This window comes from Ailuropoda melanoleuca, chromosome X (assembly GCF_002007445.2).
Source record: "Ailuropoda melanoleuca isolate Jingjing chromosome X, ASM200744v2, whole genome shotgun sequence".
In the NCBI taxonomy this organism is placed as follows: domain Eukaryota; kingdom Metazoa; phylum Chordata; class Mammalia; order Carnivora; family Ursidae; genus Ailuropoda; species Ailuropoda melanoleuca.
Window position 1 is genome coordinate 83,023,096 of NC_048238.1, and position 26,053 is coordinate 83,049,148.

General features: G+C 43.9%; 1 protein-coding gene across 4 annotated transcripts in view; it reads left to right on the forward strand.

The window, feature by feature from the left end:
* The window catches only part of DOCK11 (dedicator of cytokinesis 11), a 186,565-nt gene that overhangs the window by 38,661 nt on the left and 121,851 nt on the right, over positions 1 to 26,053 (forward strand). For all 4 annotated transcript variants that reach the window (XM_034649108.1, XM_034649107.1, XM_034649105.1 and 1 more), the window contains 6 exons: positions 9,249 to 9,365; positions 9,450 to 9,539; positions 9,956 to 10,038; positions 11,284 to 11,353; positions 11,959 to 12,054; positions 24,522 to 24,656. In XM_034649108.1, the coding sequence (XP_034504999.1) occupies positions 9,249 to 9,365; positions 9,450 to 9,539; positions 9,956 to 10,038; positions 11,284 to 11,353; positions 11,959 to 12,054; positions 24,522 to 24,656 (591 nt within the window). The remainder of the gene's footprint in view (positions 1 to 9,248; positions 9,366 to 9,449; positions 9,540 to 9,955; positions 10,039 to 11,283; positions 11,354 to 11,958; positions 12,055 to 24,521; positions 24,657 to 26,053) is intronic.

Consider the following 26,053-nt stretch of genomic DNA (forward strand, 5'->3'; position numbering starts at 1 on the left):
TAGTGCAGACTCACTTTGTTTTCTGCGTTGCCGGAAGTTGCATGCCCCCAGTGGCCATTTTGAATGCCAGGTGGTATTTTAAGATACTCTCTGTGGAGCAAGCACTCCACCCTCGGCTACACATGTCTGAAACCAAAGGGGAGCTGAAGGTCTTGGAGAGGGGGTCTGGAGACATGAGGGAGGGAGGGAGTATTTGGGAGGAACGCCAGGAAGGAGAGACTCATTGAGTAACCCCCTGTCTTTGACTATGTTACTTCTTTCCTAAGATTGTTATTATTTTCAAAAAGAATATGGTCTGATGCCACTGAAACAGAGGTCCGGTCACAATGCTGTGGAAATGGGCTTCTGACTTTTGGGCTAAGTCATTCTATTTCCTAAACCAGTCATTGCCATGCTCCCTCTTGCCCTGAAACTTACCTTGGAGAGGGGAGTGGTCGTGGTGATGGAGGTGTTTGAATTAGCCCTGGGCTCCACTGCCAAGCCTGCTGCCTGTTCTCTGGTCTCCCTCCCAGTGGGCTGTAGGAGGGATTCTGGGAAGCCAGGGTTCACTTTAGACTTGTAGAAGAGACATTCTTTTTTTTTTTAAGGTTTTATTTATTTATTTGACAGAGAGAGAGACAGCCAGCGAGAGAGGGAACACAGGCAGGGGGAGTGGGAGAGGAAGAAGCAGGCTCCCAGCAGAGGAGCCTGATGTGGGGCTCGATCCCAGAATGCCGGGATCACGCCCTGAGTCAAAGGCAGACGCTTAACGACTGCGCTACCCAGGGGCCCCCAGAAGAGACATTCTTAGAATTCTTAAGGAGAACTCGTTTCTAAAGTAAAAGATTTACCGGCAAACTAACGACCTTTGGTGTAATACAGAAGAAACCCACGCTGATTCCGTGTCGTTGCAGAGAAATATCATGTGATCATTATTGCTTTTTAAATACAGTTGAAATTACGTGGTTAAGTTTCTAATGATAATATAGAGGCTTGCTAGTAATATGAGCTTTTAAATACATGAGTGGTTGTGTTTACAGAGAACAAACTGGCAGTTGTCGGAGGGGAGGCCGGTGGGGGCGTGAAATAGGTAAAGGGGATTAAGAAGTACACCCTTCCAGTTATGGAATAAATAACTCTTGGCGATGAAAGGTACAGCACAGGGAATATATTCCATAATATTGTAGTAACATTGGTGGCGACAGATGGTGAGTACTCTGAGTCACGTATAGAATTGTTGAATCACTATGCTGTACACCTGCAACTAATAGAACCTTGTATGTTAGTGACACTTCAATGAAAAAAAACACGAGTGGTTGGGTGGCTGAATATATGCATGGGCATACCTATTTACATATTTTAGGATTACAAGCATGGTTTTGTAATTATACATATAGAGCTAAGAGGATGAAAGATCAGTCCTCTTGTACAGCAGACGTGGAGGAACTACCACAAAATCAAAAAATTTACGTATTTGAGGCTGTCAGTGATTCCCAGTTAGGATCCATTGTTTCCTCTCTTTGGACCAAGAAGTAGACCGTAACCATATCTGTACTGATGAATTTCCTTTTTCAATCTCTGTCCTTCCTCTCTGTGTTAGAAATAGAAAAGTCATCTCTTTTTTTTCTTCATTTCTTCACTCTTCATTTCTTCACAGTTTTAGGGTTTACAGCGTGGACGTCTGTTTAGATTTGGTCCTAAGTAAGCATTGAAGAGTGTCCTGTGTCCCAAACCGTAGTACAAAGTTTGATATTTTAAATTATATTTTATTGCTGGGGCACCTGACTGGCTCAGTCAGTGGGTGGAGCATGCGACTCTTGATCTCAGGGTAGTGACTTCGAGCCCCACGTTGGGGGTAGAGTTTACTTAAAAAAAAAACAGAAAAAAATAGATTTTATGAGAGATTAGAAAAATACTGATTTATTTTCCTTTATATGGACGGGGGTGATATACAGCTTACTGTTTCAATAAACATATTTCAATGAAGAAGAGATTTGACTGGAGGAAAAATACAAAGTATATTAGAGTGCAGAAGGTATGCCAAAGTCTTGAAGATTGTATGCGAGTAAGTTGAGTTTGGAAAACACGGCTAAAAAGAGAATCAGGAGTTGGGATACTTGGATTCAAATCCTAGTCCTACTACTAGATGTGGACATCTGAACTTCATCGAGCCTCTGAGGCTGTTTCTTTGTGTAGGACGTTGAAATGATGGCGTTTTCCTTGTCTCCTCGGCAGGTTGTGGTAAAGACACAGGTAGAATGTATATCGAAAGTGTTTCCTGAAGGCCGCAAAGTGATCTTCAAGTGAAACGACAAAATAAAAAATTAATAATATTACTGCAAGTTATTTCAAGAGACCTTCTGAATCCGTGAGCCAGAACGTTCAAAGGCAAACCGTTTGGGGCTTTTTTTTTCTTTATGGTAAAAACTGAGTAGGTTCCAAATTTAGGTTGACGGTTTTCCTGTCACTGCTTACGAGGAGAAGGCAGAAACATATGCTTGCTTCTCTCCAGATTGTAGACGCGCTTTTGCCTTTTACTGAACGCTGCCACAGAACCGTAGGGACGTACCGAGGGGGACCTTGCTGTTATCTGAGTGTTTATAAAGTACTGTTATCACACAATTTTCTTGCGTTGGGAAAAAGCACCTTCTCTGGCCCTGTCAGGGCACAAAGGGGCAGGAAGGAAAAACTGCGAACCCGGGAGAGAGACCATTTCTGTGTTTGAGGGAAGCTTTATTAAGGGAAACCCTGGGAGTCTCATAACCCAGGGGTAAAGCTGAATAGCAAAGTTAGACAAGGGATGTGTTCTAGACCACAGGGCAGAGCCACCATGAAATCGTGATAATTCTAAGCGTCAAAGGGTTTCCTTGTCTCCGATGCCAAGAGAGTTACCACTGAATCCTACTGGACGAGAAACTTCGGGTGTGGTTGTTTGGGGGCTGACTCCTAATGTAGCGTCTCTCCTCCACTTGCAGTTTGAATTGTGCTTTTTTTTTAAAGATATTATTTATTTGACACAGAGAGAGAGACACAGTGAGAGAGGGAATGCAAGCAGGGGGAGTGGGAGAGGAAGAAACAGCCTCCCTGACCAGGGAGCCTGACGCAGGGCTCGATCCCAGGACCCCGGGATCATGACCCGAGCTGAAGGCAGACGCTTACCAACAGAGCCACCCAGGCGCCCCAGAATTGTGCTTTTAATGCCTGTGAGGCCCGGGATTGGAGGTGGCTGGGTGGGGGGAGGGTCGGTCCTTCCTCTTTTTCTTCTGAAGCAGATGAAGCCTGATTCACAGGCCTAGATCTGCCATTAGGGATGGGTTTTGTGGGACTCAGAACAGCCACCCCAACTTTTTCCACAATGGAGCTACCCCTGACAAAGGAAGTAGGAGTGAAGACCCAGAACGCTTAGTTTATTTTTTTTAAGATTTTTATTTATTTATTTGAGAGAGACAGAGCACAAGCAGGGGGAGCAGCAGGCAGAGGGAGAGGGAGAAGCAGGCTCTCCCCTGAGCAAAGGAGTCCAATGCAGGACTCGATCCCAAGACTCTGGAATCGTGACCTGAGCCGAAGGCAGATGTTTAACCGACTGAGCCACTCAGGTGCCCCCAGAACGCTTAGTTTAGTCATTTTTTAAAAAGATTTTATTTATTTATTTGACAGAGAGAGAGACAGCCAGCAAGAGAGGGAACACAAGCAGGGGGAGTGGGAGAGGAAGAAGCAGGCTCCTGGCGGAGCAGGGAGCTCGATGCAGGGCTCGATCCCAGGACCCTGGGATCACGCCCTGAGCTGAAGGCAGATGCTTAACGACTGAGCCACCCAAGCACCCCAACTTTAGTCAGTATTAAATGAAAAGTGAAACCTTGTTTTCTAGAACATGAATCTAGGGCTTCAAAACATTGGGAGAACTGAGGGGTTGTTTTTTAGAAGGCTTACATTCTACTGTATGTTTAAACAAGTGATTCATTTGGACATATGCTTTTTCCAGATGAATTTGACAACTACATTAGGAAGCTGAAGGAAGATTTTTTTTCTTTATGGAAGTTACTTGGAGAAGGTACTTGTGAAATTATTGTACAGAGATGAACAGATGCTAATTCAACAGGTTAAACATTGAAATTTGAGGACTGTTTTTGCATCTGTATTGAGAGGATAGTTGGCATTAAAAGCAAGTCTTGGAAATTATTTTCAGTGCCTAAGGCTTGCCTTTTTAGATGCAGCTTTATTCACTTCTCTGAGCAATTGCTCAGAGACTCAGAACGTTAGGCAGGAAGAGGCAGTCAGTTTCCTTGCACTTGGGTCCATGAAAACGTGGTAGATATAGGACAAGGGCCTCAAACTTTACTATCAGAAAACCTCTGAGTTCCCCAAATAGGAATTGTTTCTTCTGCTTCAACTCATTTTGCACTAGTATTCACAGACACGCTAGGGGATGATCAGCTGGATTTGATCTTATGGGTCCACAAATTCAAATTTTTAAAAAATATTTTACTTATTTATTTGACAGAGATAGAGACAGCCAGCGAGAGAGGGAACACAAGCAGGGGGAGTGGGAGAGGAAGAAGCAGGCTCATAGTGGAGGAGCCTGATGTGGGGCTCGATCCCACAACGCTGGGATCACGCCCTGAGCCAAAGGCAGATGCTTAACTGCTGCGCCACCCAGGCGGCCCCACAAATTCAAATTTAAGACTCGTAATGAAGTATATCTTCCTTAGGATCTTCCCCGTCCCCCCCCCAGGTTTATTGAGGTATAATTGAAAAAGAAAATTGTACATATTTAAAGTGTACACTGTGTTCCTTTACTGTATGTATACATTGTAAAATGACTACCACAGTCAAGTTAATGAACACATTTATCACCTCGCATACTTTATGTTTTCTGATGAGAATGCTTCAGCTCTGTGGTCTTAGTAAATTTCAATACACAATACGGAATTAGTGACTATAGTCACCATGTGGTGTGTTAGATCTCCGGAACTTACTCATCAGATAACTGAAGTTTGTACCTTTTGATTAATCTCTCCCCATTTCCCTTATGTCCCCACCCCAGCAAGCACCACTCTACCTTTTTTAGATTTCACGTATAAATGATACCAGACAGTATTTGGGTTTTTTTTTTTGTCAGAAGAGTGCATGAAAACCCAGGTACTCATCACCCATCTTAGCTTCAACAATTATCAAGTCTTTGTCCTCCTTTCTGGCCCTACCCCAATGGGAGGTTTTTTGGTTTTTTTAAATTGAAATATAGTTGACATACAACATGATACTAGTTTCTGGTGTACAACATAGTGTTTTGATATTTATATACATTATGAAATGTTCGCCATGATAGGTGTCATTACCATCTGTTATTAAACAAAGTTATTACAATAGCATTGACTCTATTCCCTGTGCTGTAATTTTCATGCCCTTGACTTATTTTATAACTGGAAGTTGGTACCTCTTATTCCCCTTCACCTATTTTTACCCATCCCCCACCCTCCTTCCCTCTGACAACCACCAGTTTCTTCTCTGTGTTTATGAGTCTGTTTTTGTTTTGCTTTGTTTTTTAGATTGCACATGTAAGTGAAATCATATGGTATTTGTCTTTCTCTGACTTACTTCACTTAGCATCATACACTCTAGATGCATCCATGTTGTAGCAAGTGGCAAGATTTCATTCTTTTTTTAATGGCTGAGTAATACTCCTCTGTGTGTGTGTGTGTGTGTGTGTGTGTGGTGTGTGTGTATGTGTGTGTGTGTGTGAGAGAGAGAGAGAGAGATATCTTTATCCATGATACCATGCAGTTTTTGTCTTTGTCTGGCTTATTTCACTTTAATGCCCTCTGGGTTCATCCATGTTGTTGCAAATGACAGGATGTCCTTCTTTCGGATGGCTGAGTAGTATTTCGCTATATGTGTACACCACATTTTCTTTATCCTTTCATCTGTTGAGAGACACTTAAATTTTTTCTGTATCTTGGCTCTTGTGAATAAAATTGCTATCAACATGGGAGTGTGGATCTCTCTTTGAGATACTGCTTTTGTTTTCTTTGGCTATATACCCAGAAGCAGGATTGCTGGATCATATGGTAGTTCCATTTTTAATTTCATGAGGACCTTCCATACTCTTTTTTTTAGGGTCTTTTAGATTTGTTGAATACTGATGTTTATTAGTTAGAGTGGTTTAATCTTTCTAAGTAATCTTAGAGAGGAAACTCTGAGATGCTCTTCAGATATGGAACTGAGATATAGCTGTGACTTAATTGTGAACCAGTATAAAAACTGTTCTGCTGTATAGCAGAATTATCTACAACAGCCAAATTAGGGAAACAGGCCAAGTGTCCACTGACTGATGAATGGATAAAGAAGAGGTGGTGTATATATACACAATAGAATATTACTCAGCCATCACAAGGAATGGAATCTTGCCATTTGCAATGATATGAATGGAACCAGAGGGTATCATGCTTAGTGAAATAAGTCAGGCAGAGAAAGGCAAATACCATGTGATTTCACTCACATGTGAATTTAAGATAGAAAACAATTGAGCCAAGGGGGAAGAAAGGGAGAGACATATAAACCAAGACACAGACTTTTTTTTTTTTTTTTTTTTTTTTTTTTTTAAAGATTTTATTTATTTGACAGAGATAGAGACAGCCAGCGAGAGAGGGAACACAAGCAGGGGGAGTGGGAGAGGAAGAAGCAGGCTCATAGAGGAAGAGCCTGATATGGGGCTCGATCCCATAACGTTGGGATCACGCCCTGAGCTGAAGGCAGATGCTTAACCGCTGTGCCACCCAGGCGCCCCAAGACACAGACTTTTAACTGTAGCGAACACACTGATGGTCACCAGAGGGGCGGTGGGTGGGGTTGGGGGCAGTAGGGAATGGGGATTAAGGAGGGCATCACTTGTGATGTGCACAGGGTGTTGTACGGAAGTGTTGAATCACTGTATTTTACACCTGAAGCTAATATTCCGCTTTATGTTACCTAAGTGGAATTTAAATAAAAACTTAAAAAAAAAACTGTTCTCAAAGGATTGTGTGGCTATGCTATACCGGAGACTGCCTCAAGTACTCTGTACGCAAATATGCTTCTTTTTTTTTTTTTAAAGATTTTATTTATTTGACAGAGATAGAGACAGCCAGCGAGAGAGGGAACACAAGCAGGGGGAGTGGGAGAGGAAGAAGCAGGCTCATAGCGGGGGAGCCTGATATGGGGCTCGATCCCATAACGTTGGGATCACGCCCTGAGCTGAAGGCAGATGCTTAACCGCTGTGCCACCCAGGCGCCCCAAGACACAGACTTTTAACTGTAGCGAACACACTGATGGTCACCAGAGGGGCGGTGGGTGGGGTTGGGGGCAGTAGGGAATGGGGATTAAGGAGGGCATCACTTGTGATGTGCACAGGGTGTTGTACGGAAGTGTTGAATCACTGTATTTTACACCTGAAGCTAATATTCCGCTTTATGTTACCTAAGTGGAATTTAAATAAAAACTTAAAAAAAAAACTGTTCTCAAAGGATTGTGTGGCTATGCTATACCGGAGACTGCCTCAAGTACTCTGTACGCAAATATGCTTCTTTTTTTTTTTTTAAAGATTTTATTTATTTGACAGAGATAGAGACAGCCAGCGAGAGAGGGAACACAAGCAGGGGGAGTGGGAGAGGAAGAAGCAGGCTCACAGCGGAGGAGCCTGATGTGGGGCTCGATCCCATAACGCCGGGATCACGCCCTGAGCCGAAGGCAGACGCCTAACCGCTGTGCCACCCAGGCACCTCCGCAAATATGATTCTGATTCCATTATGATACTCAGTTTCAGTGTGTCTTATATTCAAGTTTTCTTTATGTTGTTTTTTTAAGAAAAATTCTGAGTAATTTTAATTTGATGTAGTAAACCACTGCTATTAGGAAGCATTCCTATATACCCACCTTGGTTTGGAATAATGTGTTGTGCCGTAGGCCGGTTGAATCTGAGTATCTCAGAGCTTATCCAACAATTAACGATTGGATGCCCACCGTGCCCCAGGTGCTGCCCTAGGTGCTGGAGTCGTCACAGTGAACAAAGAAAGGGACATCTCTGCCCTCAGGCAGGCGGAGAGGTAAAGTAGATGTTCTATCACATGGTGGTAAGCTGAGTGAAGAAAAGAATGATAGGAAGGTAGGTGGTGGGATCCTCTTCCAAGTTCAGTGTCTTGCATGTTCGTATCTTTGTGTATTTCTGAGGGGGAGGAAAGGCTGCGTGACGGAGAAAGAACGAAGCCTTTGTAGTCACAGACCTAGGTTTGGATTCTAGCTCTGAAGGCAGGCAAGTTACTGAGCGTGGAATCGAGAGCAGAGGTTCCTCGTCTGTCAAATCGTGACAAAGATTAAGCCTATTTCGGGGCGCCTGGGTGGCTCAGTCGTTAAGCGTCTGCCTTCGGCTCAGGTCATGATCCCAGGGTCCTGGGATCGAGCCCCGCATCAGGCTCCCTGCTCAGTGGGAAGCCTGCTTCTCCTTCTCCCACTCCCCCTGCTTGTGTTCCCTCTCTCGCTGTGTCTCTCTCTGTCAAATAAATAAAATCCTTTTTTAAAAAAAGATTAAGCCTATTTCTATTTATTCATTCATTCATTCATTCATTCATGCTTGCTAGCTAGCTCGCTCGCTCTACGGACTGAGCCAGCCAGGCGCCCCAGGTCAAGCCGATCTCCTAGGGTGGCTGTGAGTGGGACCTGAGAAAATCTAGAGAAAGCACTTGGCACAGTGTGCGGCACGCAGAAGGGCTTGGTAAATGCTCACTCTTGTCACTCTTACTAATAAATCATAGCCTGGATTTCTCAGACCCCGACCCTGCTCCTTGTAACCTTAGCCCCAGGCTGGGGCCCTACACCCAGGGACCAGGTCACCCGGAAGTCTGACAGGGATCCCCTGACTTCGCCACCTAGGACCCCACCCTTTCACATGTTCGGTTACCCAGGGAACAGAGCCAATTCTCTAAGAATCAACTGACAGTCTTCCAAATAGAGCACTTTTTGTTTTACCTTACAGTTTTGTAAGGCACCTGGAAAAGCGGGGTGCGGCACTAACTCTCCAACTCTTGGCTTTAGCGGAGAGATGCGTGTCTGTGTGTCTGCGTGTGTTTGGCGTGTTGTGCTGCTAGTGACAGAGTATGTTTCTCTTGAGAAAGTGTCCCAAGGGCTTACTGCCGTCAGCAGTCCCTTCTTTAGTGAAATCAGGTATCTTTCGCACATGGACAGGTATTTGTATCTTAGGAGTTTGACCGTATTAACTTTGTTTTTGTCTCTTATTAAGGAAAAGACCAAAATTGTTGAGCCCTTGGACTATGAGAATGTGATCACCCAAAGGAAAACCCAGATTTACAGCGACCCCCTCAGAGACCTGCTTATGTTTCCAATGGAAGATATCTCTGTGAGTTCACAAGCATTTCTTTAAAGGCAAACACTCACACTTTCCAGGCCCATTCTCACGGCAAGAATGTTCCTTGTCTTCTAGATCTCAGTGATAAGTCGTCAGCGCAGAACAGTGCAGTCCACTGTACCAGAAGATGCTGAGAAAAGGGCCCAAAGTTTGTTTGTCAAAGAGGTAAGACCTTCAAAGGCCACAGGGGACCATGATTATATTCAAAAAAATATTCTTCCTTTAGCGTCAATGGGAAATAAAACGACCGTAACTTAGCAGACCTCCGTGACAAGTCTAGATGATGTGGCAGAAAGGGGACCGCTTAACTACCGTGACAAATAGCATAGGTTCTTAGTTCCTTCCTTTTGGATTTGAATACTCTCTGAACTTGGAGTCAGAGTGTTCCAAAGTGTGTATGAATTGGGATTTTTTGCTGCCAATTGGTTTAGGGAGACCATGTTAATCCCCAAGGGATGATCCCAGTACCAACATTTTCCAAATGATTAAAAGTCTGTCAGCTTCCTTTACCAGACTTTAAAAAACTGGATATATGTAGACTTGTTTGATGTTTCAAATTAAAGATTCCTATTTTCTTTCAGTGTATTAAAACCTATAGCACAGATTGGCATGTGGTAAACTACAAGTATGAAGACTTCTCTGGAGACTTTCGAATGTTGCCATGGTAAGTGTAGAATTCAAGGGAAACCTTTGAGAGGAGGGTTACGCAACGTTTTACCTTTTTCTAACCACTTACGAAGCTTCTCAGTGGCAATTTATAGTAAAGCAAGGCCTTAAGCGACCGGCTTGTTTGGTAAATATATTTTGGACGATTGAGTATGTTTTCACTTTGCACACTGAAATTCTTTCCAAAATGTATGAGTTTGCTTTTTGGCTTTGATGCATCTATATAGACCATAAAATCATCTTTTTCTAGTTCTGGATAACATAGTGAGCACTTCCCAGCAATGTCAATGAAAATGCTAGAAGGGGGGCACCTGGGTGGCTCAGGAGGTTAAGCATCTGAATTTGGCTCAGGTCATGATCTTGGGGTCCTGTGATTGAGCCCTGCATTGGGCTCCCTGCCTGACGGGGAGTCTGCTTCTCCCTCTGCCCCTTCCCCTGCTCATGCTTTCTCTTTCTCTCAAATAAATAAATAAAATCTTAAAAAAAAAAGAAAATGCTAGAAGGTATTTGGTTCGATTCGACGACCCCAGACATCCCTTGACAAAAGCACATCTCTTCCAGCTAAGTTGACGGACTGCCATGAGCACCCTGGCCCAGGAGCCAGTTCAAATCTTATTTGTTGAGGTTCAAATCTTATTTCTGCCACTTACTAGCTGAATGACCTTGGGCCAGTCACTCAATCTCTTTGAGCCTCCCTGTTCTCCCTTTCCTCTTCTAGAGTACTACTAACCTCATAGGCTATCTATTACCTAGGAAATGTTTTCGAGAAATAAGACGTTGTATAGCTTCTTGTAGTTTTCAAAACACTTCCCTAGAAGAGAAAACAGTCCTGAAAACGTCCTTTAAAATTGAATCCCAAGATAGATGACCAGTCCAAGTTCATATAGCAGACAGATGGAGGAGCCAGAATTACACTGTGTTGCTTTCTCTTCTGGGGAAAGATAAGGTTCTGCCACCACTAACAGCTCCGGCCCACGTTCTCTGGCAGTTCTGCCCCCCCCCCCCGACGAAGTATCTGGGCTTAGTGGTAGCTTCGCCGCGGGCTGCCCATGTGGGAGTTCTTACATAAAAGGTAATGTAAGTTTACTCAGAGGGGAAACTGAGTTTGGAAAGGAGAAAAGAATGTATCCTCCTCGTGTCTTGGCATTTTCTCGGTTGTAAAAGAGAGAAGTCTACTCATCTTGCTTTTATTTTTTTTTGTCTGTTCTCTTCAATATCTGAGATAATTCTCTTGTGTTTTCAGCAAATCTCTGCGACCAGAAAAGATTCCCAGTCACGTATTTGAGATTGATGAGGACTGTGAGAAAGACGAGGTAAAAGTGGGGGCCGCTGCACTGGTGTCCTCAAGGTCGCTCCTGCCAACAGAGATTTCCCTGAGAAAAGATGAGGGACAGAATTGTTTTTGAGTGGGCCGACTTTCAAGCTAATGAGTGTTCTAAAAAATTTTTTGAAAATTGTTGCATTTCCAAATGGAATTTAGGAAAAATCAGGTGAAATGGGCTGTGATTTGTATATAAACATGTTTTCCCACCTGTGGGGGATGCTAGTGGGGCTCGTTTTCCCCGCGCTGGGCTTGTGGCATGGTGATTCATCTGGACCCCCCTGTGTAATAGATCCCTCTTGGGACATTTGGCCTGAAGTCTGTGACATTTTGAGGTGCAGTTTGACTGTTTACTTAATGCAGAAGATTCTCCCAGAAGATGGCCCATAAGATTCAGTAATTATTGAGTACCTGCTGTGTGCATTGCATAGAGCCTTTTTTTCCCTAGTTAACGATTTTAAGTTTCGTGAGGCATCTTTGTGGGGGTGGAGGAGATGTTATGCTTTAATTAGAAAATGGAGCAGGGCCTAGTTCTTGTCCCCCAAAAGTTTGATTAGATGGCTGGCTGTTTCACTGATGGTTTTTGCTGTATTTCAGGATTCCTCTTCGCTATGTTCTCAGAAGGGTGGTGTCATAAAACAAGGCTGGTTGCATAAAGCAAATGTAAATAGCACCATCACGGTTACCATGAAGGTAAGAAGTAGTTATTATATTATTTCATCATTTTAAGGATATTGTCATGAGTTAACCTGTGTGGAAAAAGTATTTCTTTAAAAATTTGTTTACAGGGGTGCCTGGGTGGCTCAGTCAGTTGGGCGTCTGCCTTCGGCTCAGGTCATGATTCCCAGGCCTTGGGATCAAACTGCACATTGGGCTCCCTGCTCAGGGATTCTGCTTCTCCCTCTCCCTCCCTCCCCCCAGCCCCTGCTTGTGCTCTCTCTCTCCCTCAAATAAATAAATAAAAAATCTTAAAAAAATGTTTACAGTGAGCCCTAGCAAAAAAAAAAAAAAAAAAAAGACGATTCTCACAGATGTATAGAATTTAAAAACTCTGCAACCTCAGGATAAATTTAGAAGTGTAACTTTTTAAAGAAACGTAATTATTCTGAATCAGGAAGTTTAAAAAGGAGGCTGTCATTCAACTATACTTCAATTAAAAATAAAAAAAAATTCAGGAAGGAGGCTGTCAGTTGAATGAAGATAATGACATTGAAACAAAAGGGCATCATAGGTCCCTATGTGGGATAGAAGGATAGAGTAATCCATTTATTTAGCAAATATTAATTAGGTGCATATTCTGTGCTGGTCACTGAGGGGAACTCTATGGAAGTGTGAGATGAGGTCCCTGGCCTCCAGCGGTCTCCAGATGAGATAAGAAACATATCCAATTTACTACTCTACAGAGCAGTACCTTAGTGCTGTCCGAGAATTACAGAGTTTGTAGTCTGGCCAGAGTAGTGAGTTTGTGTATGGGGTTTGTAGGAGATAGAGGTAGAAACAGAGAGAAAGGGGAAATGGTGCAGGGTCTCGAATGCCTCGGGCATGAAGTTGACTTTTGTTCCAGAGGCTGTGAAGAGCCATTAAAATCCGAAGGTAAAACTAACAAGCTACTTGAAGATTCTGAGCAGAAAAACAAAGTATTCTCTCATACCAAATATAACTGTTCCTGCAGAGACTCAATACAAGATCACGTGGTTTGCCGAGGCTGATTCACACCTCCATGAAGTCTTGAAGGTCATTCTATCTTTCACATAGCCTGCAAGCAGAAACCATGGGTGTCTACCAGGAGAAGACTCCAGTTTTATCTTCATTTAATATTTTGCCCGCTGCTTTCCATTGAGCGGCTATGTCCAGTTCTCACTTTCATTTCCAAGTGCTGAAAGTAATGAATCCGAGCTGTAGGAAGCTTCCTGTGCGTCTCCCTGCTCACCATGGGCTTTAGCCTGTGGGGATGAATGCATTTGTTGCAGACTTCATATGGACTTCAAACACTCTGTGCTGGGTGTTTTGAATTCTGTATCCCATTTAATCCTTGCGGCCGCCCTAGGATAGAGGGGTCCTATTTTTATTCTTAGTTTAAGACGTGGAAAGTGAGGCACAAAGAAATTAATGGTTACTCCAAGGTCACACGGTCCCAAATTCAGACACGGGATTTGAACCTAGGCAGGCTGACGCCTGAGCCTGTCAGTGCCCACTAGCTGAGTGAGTGAGACTGAGTCTTTATCGTACCGCATTTCCTATCAGAATTACCAGGTTCAGCCGGGCACCTGGGTGGCTCAGTCAGTGAAGCGTCTGCCTTTGGCTCAGGTCATGATCCCAGGACCCTGGGATCAAGTACCCTGAGTAGAGCTCCCTGCTCAGCGGGGAGCCTGCTTCTCCCTCTGGCCCTCCCTCTGCCCATCCCCCTTCCCCGTGCTTGTGCTCGTTCTCTCTTTCTCAGATAAAGAAAGAAAGGAAATCTTAGGAAAAAAAACCTCTCAGGTTCAGAAATGCGTGTGCGAAGACTATAATTCAGTAAAGATTGCCAGAATATGGTTCTGTGGGTTTTGAGTCCACTCTCAGCACACTCAAAATATTAAACTGTTTTCTCCATACTTACGCTGTAGCCCAACATGAGTATAATGTATGGAAATCTGGATTCGTAGAACAAGACATTGGGGGAATTAATACCTTTACAAAACAATTCACCACGGGATTCTTTTCAATAGTGAAGTACTCTAATGCCTTTAACATAGAATTTGCTTTGCATTCAACTTTTTAGGAGCCCATTTATTATAAACCAAAATACAGTTGCCTGTAAAAAGTACATGCTTTAAATTTTCCTCCATAATTTGTGAAACACAGATTGGTTGATGGGGTGGGCAGAATAATGGCCCCCCAAAGATGGCCGTGTCCTAATCCCCAGCACCTGTCAATGTTTCCTTTTGTGGCAAAGGGGAGTCAAGATGGCTAATCGGCACATTGGGAGAGGAGCCTGGGTTATCCAGGTGGGCTCAGTGTGATCACAAGGGTCCTTGTCCGTGGAACAAGGAGGCAGAAGAGGAGAGTCAGGAGAAGGACGAGGGAGGACAGAAGCAGGGTCAGAGGGAGATGCTTCGTTGCCGGCTTTGAAGACGGCGGAAGGAGCCACTGGTCAGGAGATGCAGGCAGCCTCTGCAAGCTGGAAAAGGCAAGGAAACGGCTTCTCCCCTAGAGATTCTAGAAAGGGACACAGCTCTGCTACAACCTGGATTTTCGCCCAGCGAGACCCATGTCGGACTTCTGCTCTGTAGAACCGGAAGAGAATACATTTTGTTTTAAGCCACTGAGTCTGTGGTAATTTGTTGTGATGACCGTAGAAAGCGAATTCAGTCAAAGAGTCAAAGATGGATTGCTTAGCTTACGTGTTGTCTATCCCTGAGGTTGCAAACACCACCACTCACGGGGGGCCAGGCAGGAGCCATAAATTCATGAAGTGGGTGGTGGATCTGAGGCAACTTAGTGACCACATGGCCCGGCTGAAGGGGACAGCTGCCGCCTGCCTCCAGCTAATTGTTGCTCTGCTGCTGCTGAGCTAGGCTCTTTGCGTTGTTGCCTCCTTTCATCCCCAGCTGTTCATGTTTTGGCCACTTCTTCTTTTTTTTTTTTTAGTGAGATATAATTGAAATAGCATAAAACCACACACTTTCTTTTTAAAACTTCTACCAAACAGTAGGTAAAGAAAGGAAAAGAATTAATCAAAGTGATCCTCTGTGCCACACAGCTCTTAAAAAAACAAAACGAGTAGGGAATAACGTGAAATAGGCCATAATGAGATTTGGGAATTGTGCCTGGTCATGGATTTCATTTGTCCCGGTTATTCTCCGTTATGGATTATGGCTCTCCATTTTGGATTTCCGAGAGCTTGGATATTCGTCCCATATTCTTCTGGTTTTACTTCCTAAGCCAGAGCAGTGGTATTGTATTTCAGGATTAATCACAGCTGGGATGGGCATGAGAGGAAGAAGGTTCAGCCAGACTCAGTGAAAGGTGTTTGAGGGATTTTGCCAAGATATTTTTGTTTTCCTCTAAGATTTGTGTTTTAACTATTATTGAGTTCAGCCTCATGGAAGTTGGTTGAAACTCGAGGTGTTTACTATGCCATCTCTATGGAAACAGAGGGTGTGTGACTGTATGGAGAAGGGCCATGGGGGTGGAGGGGGGGGGGTGGGTGGTGAGGGCCAAAGCGGAAGTCCAGGCCTATGAACTGTGGCGCCCTGGGGGACTCGGGCTTGCACCCTTAGGTGAGGGGATCAGACATGTTCTTCCTGCAGCAGGCCTGGACCGGCTCAGAGCTAGGAGAGAGTCTAAATCTAAAGGTGGGGTGAGCAGCTGACCTGGCTCTTGGAGAGCTGGCAAAGGCAGAGACGGATGAACTGAGGCAAAGGGCTGACGGTTCATGAGATGTTCCGAGAGGAAAATCTCTTCTACATTTGTTTCTGTTAGGCTTTGATGTGAAGAATGTTAATGAGTCTCATAAGCGAACGGGAAGGTGAGTTGAGTATGCTATTATCTGAGTCATTTTCCTGCTACCGGGGGCAGTTTTACCATCAGTGCACCTGGAGTCCCCTGCCTGCTGGGATGCCCCCCCCCCACACTGGTGAGAAGCTCTGGTAGCTTTAGCAGTGAGCACCACAGACCTAGAACTTGCGGAGTTGCTGCTGTTAGAAAAATTCAAGCTTTGATAGCCCCCCAAGCTCGCAGTAGACTAACCAGGAAGCTACAACAGAAGGATCTCAGTATTATTCATGACTCATTAGCAAATAACAGCCTACGGGAGCCATGTGACTTCCCTTCTGTTTTCTCTCTGCCTCCTTGGTGTGCTCTGGCTTGACACTGGCCTGCAGTCCCGCTGGGGTTGACCGGGATTAAGGTAGGGTAGTTGGATCCCTCTTAGAGTGATGTGTCAATTTCAGGGTCTTTATTCATTTAAAAACTTCTGGATTTAAAAAAAAATTATGTAGAATCCGTCCTTTGGAAAATTTGAAATGATGGACAGCAACTTGTCTTTTTTTTTTAAGATTTTATTTATTTGAGAGAAAATGAGGGAGTCAGAGAGAGAAGGAGTGGGGGAGGGGCAGAGGGAAGGGGAGAAGTAGACTCCCCGCTGAGCAGGGAGCCCAACAACGTGGGACTCTGGGATCATGACCTGAGCTGAAGGCAGACGCTTAACCAACTGAGCCACCCAGGCGTCCGTTAACTGTCTTTATAACCAAGGCCGAGTCCTTTTCCTGGATTCTTTGGCTGTCAGAAATAAGGGAGTCTAATGGCACGGAAGGGAGACATGGAGTCGTGAGAGAAGGTGGAAAGAAAAAAAGCAAAGGAAAGAGGGTTAGAAAGCACTGAGAATGTACTGTATGGTGACTAACATAATAAAATAAAACAATAATATTACAAAAAAAAAAAGAAAACACTGAGCCAAGTCCAATAGATAAAAGGGAATCAGAAGACTCCTACGAAATAAGGTCTTTTGAGAAAGCATCCGCATGATCTGTAATGCGACATAAATAACGTAGCCACAGTAATTCATATATAGGCTGCTTTAGAAAGCAAATCCTCCCTAGCTAGCTGCCAGACAGTTTTGCAAGAACATTCAAGTTGATAGTGATGGGCTCTAGGGCAAAGGGGCTGGTGAAGGAGCTAAGCTGATTTCTTCATATGGGAAGAGGACAAGAGCCCATATTTGTGGAATAAAAATTTGCACTTTTCCCCATATACGCCTTGCCACTAGCCCCGGTCAGTTGTTAAGCGATAGTCAGCATCATCTTCTGCCGTTGTCCTGATTTCCCCAGAAGTGCTGGCCGAGCCTCTCCGTTGGTGGCTGGGAAATTGGTCGCAAGAAACCCAGGCTCCGGGGGAGCTGATAATGACGCACATTACTGCCCAAGCCACAGTTTTCGGTGCCCTGTCACTTCCTCTCACCGAGGAGGATGCTGGTGTCGTGAGCTCTTGCAAGAGCTCCGTCCGTTGTCTGTACGCAGTGACTATTGGACCCCGAGCTTATGATTTGTTTTGTTCTTGGTGTTCATGTTAAAACAAGGCAAGCCTTGTCATAGCTGATTAATTTCCTCAATTTGTCCTTTCTAGTTAATGAGAACACACCCCGTTGCCAGTCTGCAATTCCTGGGAAAGTTTTGGAGAGCAGTTTAAGATCTCCTAGAGAATAAACGATCCCTTAGACAGAAATGCCAATCTTGACAGAAACCTGTTCATTTACATTCTCTCTCTCAAGTAGCTGCTGGAAACCTCTGCTTTTTTCAACTCCTTTCCACATCGGTGAAGGAACTGAACGCGGACCAGATAGCTAGGATATTGGATTTGACCTTCCCCTGGCACTCAGAGCTAGTTTTCCTAAGGGATATAATGACCTATGGAATAAGGGAGAGTCTGATCTTGACGGTGGTTTTTCATTAAAAAAAAAAAAGTCTGTTGCAGATTCTTGGCCAACCCCTGGGACACCCACCTTTATGCCTCTTCTTGGCTCAATTCGGTCACATTCCTTTAGCTTCCTCCTCCCCATTCCCAGCAATTAAACATTGAAGTGTCTTGGTATGTTATCGGGGTTGTAAGTTCAACTGCTTGATGTATGACTCACTTCTGCTGCCCCCTCCCCTTTTGGTTTGCACAAAAGAGAGCCATTTGTTATATATCCCGAGTCAAACAGTCCTCACTTACTCTTTTGACTGTTACAGGAGGGTTTCTTCCCTTCTGTGTTGGGAGAACAACAAATCAAGGAATTTTACCTAGGAAAGCATGTACGGTATTAAAATAATTGCCGGGGAGGCCAAGGTCAGTATGTTAATTGGAACAAAAGGAAGAGAGATTTTTTAAACATTTTTTTATAGGTAAGTTTATTGTGTTCTCAAGTCTACCAGACTGTCTCTCCCAGCTAACGAACAGATTATAGTCATTTTATGGGTACGGGATTTCTCATTAATTTGTTTTTTGGGGTTTGTTTTTTTGTTTTTTGTTTTTTTTTTTTTTACAAGTAGACTCCACGCCCAGCGTGGAGCCCCACATGGGCCTTGAACTCATGACCCTGAGATCAAGAGTCGGATGCTTCACCGACTGAGCCAGCCAGGTGTCTCCAATTTTTTAAGTTTAGTTTTTCCTCATTCATTGGTGACTGTTTAACACCATTTATTAGGGGCTGCTCACGTGCTGGACACTATGAGGAAATCAGTGACTTCATCACCAAATATGTGTTGAATATCTTATTAACTCAAGGTGTTAGTATCGCAAAGCGTAGGGAGAACTTTCCCACGCAGAACTTAAAAAACCTGTTCGGGGAGATGGGACACAAAATGAAAATGGTTTAGGGGTTCCTGGCTGACTCAGTAGAGCATGCAACTCTTGATTGCGCGGCTGTGAGTTCGAGCCCCACGTTGGGCACACAGTTTACTTAAAAAAATCGTATACTATTTAAAGGTGGTACAGAGACCAGGTGCTGTATGAGTCCAGGTCACTGTGATCTGAGGTCAGAGAAGGCTTCTTGAAGGAAGTAGGGCCTCAAAGGGAGAAAATCAGGAAGTGAGTGTTGGAGGCGGTACGTACAGGTCAGCAGGTGTGGTAGGTGAAGTTGGGTAGTCATGAGAGGATAAATTTGGTTTGGTCCATTCGTATCTCCCTGCACCTCAGTTTCTCCTCTGTAACATGGAGATGTTAACAGTAGTCATCATACAAGGTCATTATGAGGATTAAATGATATAGTGTGAGGAAAGCCAGAGACCAACAGTAGTCACCACTCCACGGATGTCAGCCATTTGTATTATTTTATATTATTAGTGGGACTGTGGGAGCACCTTGAAGGTGGGGTCAGTCATGTGAGCCCTGCCATGTGGGTGATGGAGGGTCATTGAAGATTTGAGCAGGGCTGTGATATGCTGAAATAAAGCTGATAAAATAGTCTGTCGTAATGAGAAGGGCAGATTGTAGACCTTTCCTTCTAGACTTTGCTTCAAACTAAATAATTTAAAAATCTCCAGTGCCCACATATGGTGGAGTTATTTGAGAAAAGCTGTTTGACAGGTACCTGGGTGGCTCAGTTGGTTAAGCATCGGATTTTTGATCTTGGCTCGGGTTGTGATCTCAGGGTCATGAGGTCGAGCCCCTCATCGGGCTCTGTGCTGGGCGTGGAGCCTGCTTAGGATTCTGTCTCTCCCTCTTCCTCTCCCCCTGCCCACCCCCTACCTCTCTCTCTCTCAAAAAAAAAAAAAAAGAAAAAAGAAAAAAGCCTATTTGATTTTTAACCAGTTTCCCAGAAGGTAAACCAGTGTGCTATATTAAAACTTGGTAGGACTGTAAAATGATATGGTGAAGAGAGATGAGTGATATATTAGGCTCCCAGTGTACCGGTAAGGGTTCTTCAGCTCTCTTATATTAATTGCAACTTGGTTTTCTGGTAAGTCCTGGGGTTTTCTTCTCTATTATTTCTTTCATTTTTGCTTGGAACAGCTCTGAGATTCAGGATGTCTCTCACTCTCCTGCTTTCTTCTTTTTCTCACTGCCTCTTGTTTTCTGTTCTGAGACAGTCAAGTAAGTCTCTCTTGCCCCATTCCTGCATTGCTCCTGGCCCACCTACTTTGCCTGCCTACTTTCCCTAAATCCTGCAGAGCATTCTTTCCCAGGGCTCCTGGTTCATGTAACCTAACAGTGAATACTTACCCTCTAGGTAACACACATAGGTGAACCCTCTTGAGATTTGTTATATCAGATGATAAAAGGCTCTCCTAATTTGAGGATACTTGCTGCTCAAACTTGCCGACCTTCCAACTTTGATTCAATGGAGTGACAGAAAGCCTTGTTCTCGCTCCAGAAAGGGTCATGTGGTAACTATTTAAAAGGTTGTCATCCAGACAGCTCAGGGTTTTAAGGAGACTTGGCAGGACATGATCCCAGAGAATTACCTCCTTTGGCTCCCACTCAGTTTTATTCTTCTGGGTGGTCTGAGTGGGCCACTCATTGGGATCCATGCTTCTCATCAGGTCAGGTGGGGCAATTTTCAGCTGTGTTCACCATCTAGGAAAAATAATAAAAGGGAGGAGGAGGAGGAGGAAGAATATGGACATTACAGAGAAATACCATCCCATTGGATAAAACCACTGGAGAATCCGTACTGGAGAATGAATTGTTCATTCATTCACCATTTATTTTGCAAAATTTTATTGAGTCCAGGCACTGTTGTAGGGGCTGGGGATACAGCCGTGGATGAGACATGGACCTTGACAGTCTAAAAGAGACAGACAGCAAATAAACAGATGAATAAGTTATGTTTGGATAGTGATCGCTGTATGAAAAGGATAAAATAGTGTGCCGTGGCGGAGGGCAGGCACTCCTAGAAGGCCTCTCAGGGGAGGTGAGATTTCAGCAAAGACCTGAAAGCAGTAAGAGAGTGAACCATTGTGGCTACGTGAAGGAAGAGGATTCTCGGCCAAGGAAACAGAAAGTGCGAAGACCCGAAGGTGCTTGCTTGGGGTGTTTGCAGAGCAGCAGGTGAGCCAGTGTAGGAGGACTAGTGTGATAAGAAATAAAGTCCAAGGGGAGTGCCTGGGTGGCGCAGTCAGTGAAGCATCTGCCTTCGGCTCAGGTCGTGATCCCAGGGTTCTGGGATCGAGCCCCACGTCGGGCTCCCTGCTCAGCGGGGAGTCGGCTTCTCCCTCCCCCTTAGCCACTCCCCCTGCTTCTGCTTTCTTTCAATCTCAAATAAATATATAAAATCTTTTAAAAAAAAAGAAGAAGAAATAAAGTCCAAGAGGTAAGCTGAGGCCAGAACAGGTACACCATCTTAGGCTATGGCGGGGATTTGCCGTTTTAGGTGGGAAGACTTTAGAAGAATTAGCTGTGGGTTGCAAAGGACTCGAGGCCTTCAAGCTGAGAGGTATGATACAATCACCACTGTTCTATGTAGTCATTATTTTAACAGCTTCCCAGGAGATGAAACCCAACATATGTCCTAGACTATTAGAATGAGGAGAGATCTTACAGCTCTGTTGTTGGGGCTGAGTCTGATTTTTATAGAAACGACTTAAAATTCCTTGACTGTACAAATGTGTTTCAAGCCTGTAGGAAATTGCTGGGGGAGGGTGGCCCCTAGCCTGGGAAGGCTGCCGTGTTATTTGTTCAGTTTCAAGAAAATTCTTTGTAGATCATGAAAAAATGATCTTACAAGATCATCTGGCCCGATCCCATTTTACAAGTGAGGAAACAGAAGCGGGCTCTTGAGGACAGCTTGGCTGCTGGTGAGCAGAGTGTGGGACAAGAATCCAGATCGTGTGACTTTCAGGCATCTGCCTTCTCCCCAGATTCATGAGCTCCCCACCTCAGTGTCCCATTTCGACATAATTGCACTGTTACAGGAAGCGATTGACTGTAATTTCAAATCCCTTTCCTTCTCTATTGTAAAGATGTGCTTTGCTCACATTGGAAGTGGCCGCAGCCACGAAACGTCTTTGCTTGGTGAGGCAGCTGTACGTGAAAAAAATTTCACAGACTTGAATTTGACTCTGTGCCACAAGTGTTGTGCTCTGTGTTTTGCGTTCTTCTGCCATTCTCTTTATTGTTGGCGCTGGGCTCTGCAAGTGGATCGTGCTGGAATTTTAGGTTTCGTCACAGGTCAGATTCTAATTGGTTGCAATTTGTGCCCAGAAAATGTATCTTAATTTTTGCCATACATAATTACTGTAATAACTTTCAAAAGGGGGTGTTTTGTTCATTTGGGCACAGCGTGTAATTTTAGGTCGTCTTGTCCCATCATTTAAATGACATGTGAACCACTGTCATGAAAACAAGCAAACATAGACAGTTGATCTTTGAACAATGTGGGGGTTTAGGGGTATCCACCCCCCTGTGCAGTTGAAAATCCATATGTAAGTTTTGACTCCCCCCAAACTTAACTCCTGTTGACCGGAATCTTACAGATAACATAAACAGTTGAGTAACATATTTTATATGTTGTATGTGGATAGACTATAGACAATAAAGTAAGCCACAGAAAAGAAAATGTTATTAAGAAAGTCATAAGGAGGGGCATCTGGGTGGCTCAGTTGGTTAGGCGTCTGCCTTTGGCTCAGGTCATGATCTGGGGGTCCTGAGATTGCACCCATCCTTGGGCTCCCTGGTCCACAGGGAGTCGGCTTCTCCCTCTCCCTCTGCCCCTTCATCCCCCCACCCCGCCCATGCTCTCTCTCTCTCAAATAAATAAATAAAATCTTTAAAAAAAAGTCATATAAGGAAGAGAAAATACATTTACAATACTGTAATGTATTTTTTAAAAAATCCACACGTAAGTGGACCTGTGCAGTTCAAACCCATGTTGTCCAAGAGTCAGCTGTGTCTGTGTGTGTGGGTAATCAGCACTGTGATTAACATTTTCCTTGTATGTGAATCTAGATTTCTTCAGTTACAGCTTCGGGAAACTTAAATGTGGTGAATCCAATAATGAGGAGTATATATTCTCATATTATGGGATCACACACACGTTTTCTGTACACATGTAGTAATATTCACTTGATTGGCATTGCAAAACAAAGTGATATTTTCCGTTTGGACTCCTGTCTGTTGATACCGTACAAACCCACAAGACCACTCCCTGAAATAGAAACTGTAACATTTACCAGTCGAACCTGTTAGGGTGTTCCTCACGCCGGTATATTTTTGTCATTCGTTCCAAAATCAGTGCTATTGAAACAAGTCAAAAATAACTACGAGCATATTATTTCTCTTTCCTGGTTTTCCTAAAAAGAAATGCGACTTAGCATGTATGTATTTTGCTTATTCATGCTATGGAAAAATAGATCATTGATATTTCAGATACTTTGCCAGAAATTAAGTCACTTTCAAGAATGAGCCTGCCAAATAACACTGTTTCCATGATTAAAGTTCTTAAAATAGTCCGAGATCAGACCGGATGATCAGATGGGTTATTGGAAGTGGCAAGCTTACACCTTAAAGCCAACTTCTGTAAGACAGGAAGTGTAGGAAAGCACTTCCTCAATCATCACCCAGAGCCTATGTTCTAGTCCCTTTCCATTCCCACCCTGAAATGATTTTAGATCCTTCATCTGGGGGAATTTTACTATAACAGATGCTTGACACAGTCTGCAGTTTGTGGCTTAATTTTTTTAAGGATTTTATTTATTGAGAGAGAAAGAGAGAGAGAGCATGCATGAGCGGGGGGGTGGGGCAGAGGAAGAAGCAGACTCCCCACTGAGCAGGGAGCCCGACGTGGGACTCGATCCCAGGACCCCAGGATCACGACCTGAGGAGCCAAAGGCAGACACTTCACCGACTGAGCCACCCAGGTGCCCCACCAGTCTGTGGCTTATTAAAAGAACCACAGGCTCATCAGAGAGCTCCAAATCCCCCGTTTAATGTCTTTGATCAGGTCTAAGACTTTCTAGGGGAGCCTAGAGGGCTAGCGTGAATGAATCCAGCTGTCTTCCTCCTTTTCCCCCTTCTTGTGGGTTTTGCTGTGAGTTGTAGCGACAGGTTCCTCCCTAACTGTTGTGAATGCCTAATTTCAAATGGATGGCACAACCCCAGTGGGCTTATTGACTCAAATATCAACATTTGGGGTACTCAGTGACAACTGGGAGGCAACCAGTGACTCTCGGTGTTTCCCTGGCGTTTCAGAAGTGGGGTCATGGGACAGCATAGGTGAGTGCAGTGAGGGGTGCAGGTGAGGTGAGTATATATGATGGGGGGTATGAGTATGTATATATATTTTGTCTTTTGATTTAATTTTTTAGCTGTATTGGGTTTTTTTCCCGAACGTTTAAAATGTTTTTCTATATATACTTGGAGTCCTGGTGGCATGAATGAAATGATAAGAATCCAGTCATGTTTTTGCCGTTAATTGGGAAAAGGATGCGATAGTGAAACAGGCAGCGATTTGGATACAAAAGTGCTTTCGAAACTCTAAAGTGTTAAAACATCATCCTCTGTAGATTAACTGAGAGGAAATCACTTGACTTCGAATTTTTTGTCTAAAAAAAGTAAAGATAACTGTAATTCCTAACAACTTCTCAGAGTTGTGGGAAGATTGTCCAGATACAATGGCTGAAGCAAGCCCTTGAAGGTTTTTAGGGCAGATAAACTGTTTAAATGTTCAAACAAATGTATCATTGCTGGTCTTTCCCCTATAGGTATTCAAGAGACGGTATTTTTACTTGACTCAGCTTCCTGATGGTTCATACATTCTCAACTCCTATAAAGATGAGAAAAACTCAAAAGAATCTAAAGGTTGCATCTACTTGGACGCCTGCATTGATGTTGTTCAGGTAGGGCTATCGAAGTCACCTTTTCTTCTCTTTCTTGAAGAGGGTTATTGATCAACTATTAACAACCTCCGCATTTTTCTGTTGTGGTCAATGGCATCTCCATCCACCAAAACGTTGATACTGGGAACCTCAGAATCCTCTTCAGTGCCTAGTCTCGCTCTGTATGAGAATTCAAGTTTTACCCAGGCCTTTGGAGTCGGGCTCCAAAGTGCTTCTTGATCTCTTACCTTCTTTCCACTCCCACTGCCCTTTGGTTCTCCCTTTTGCCCTCTCTTGCCTAGAGTCTTGCCTTCCTGCCTTCTGATTTGTTGCCTTGCTGTAGCCTATCCTCCGAAGACAGAGATGGGGTCCTTCACTTGTCTACTTAAAACCTTTTGGCTCTTGATTTATTATCTTGCAGAGGAAGAGCTAAAGCGCTTACCATGACCTTGCATGTCACGGTGATTTGGCCTCAGCCTACCCTCTAACCTCATGCCCCCCGCACCCTGTAGACACTTTGCGCTCTAGCCACTCTGCATGTATTTGCCTTTCTTCCACTTGTTTCTCTGCTTGGCATACGCTTTCCCCTTCTGTTCCTGTTTGAACCTTACCTTTCAAGACTCCGTTCAAATGGCTCTTACACCAGGAGATGTTTTCCGTTTCTCTCCTCACCCTCATTCCTGCCACGTGGAATGAAGCTCCCCCTCACTTGTGCACCACTTTGCTTTTTCCTCGGTCCTAGAACTGAAATCATACTCTAATTTGTGGTTCATTCTGCATATTCCTTTTGGGAGTCTAGGGACCATGTCTTACTCGTGTCCGTGTCCCCTGTGATAATTAGTAGTGTTGTGCGCCCAGGGGTGCCTTAACAAGTGTTTGCTGATGTGAGTTACCGAGGGGGCGTGGACAGAGATGCAGTGGGACACAGGGCAGAGAGATGATCTAAACAGGAAGTCGACTGGCTGAGAGAAGGGGCCATTACTACAGAGCCTGCATGGCGTGGCTGACTTTAAGGAGCACTTAGCTGCTGGGGAGGCGGGAGGTGCTGGTGCAGGGTGCTCCTCCTATCTGAATCTTCCTGTCAATCCCACTGAATCCCACTTATTATTAATCCCACTCAAAATGAGATTGTCATGTGGATCGAATAAAAAACACTTAAAAAATAAAGATCTATGTGTATAAAAGGTGCCTTCATAAATAAAAAAAATATATGTTTATATTTTATATATATATTTTATATATCTATAAGAGGTGCCGTTATATATAAAATATAAAATATGTATACTATACATATATTTAATATAAATATATGCAANTTCCCAGCTTTTCTCAATTAGCTCTAGTCCGGATTTTGCCCTTTATAGTGTCCCAGCCTCTGCTTTCTCCATCTCTTTATGATTCCCCTTCCCAAATATTTT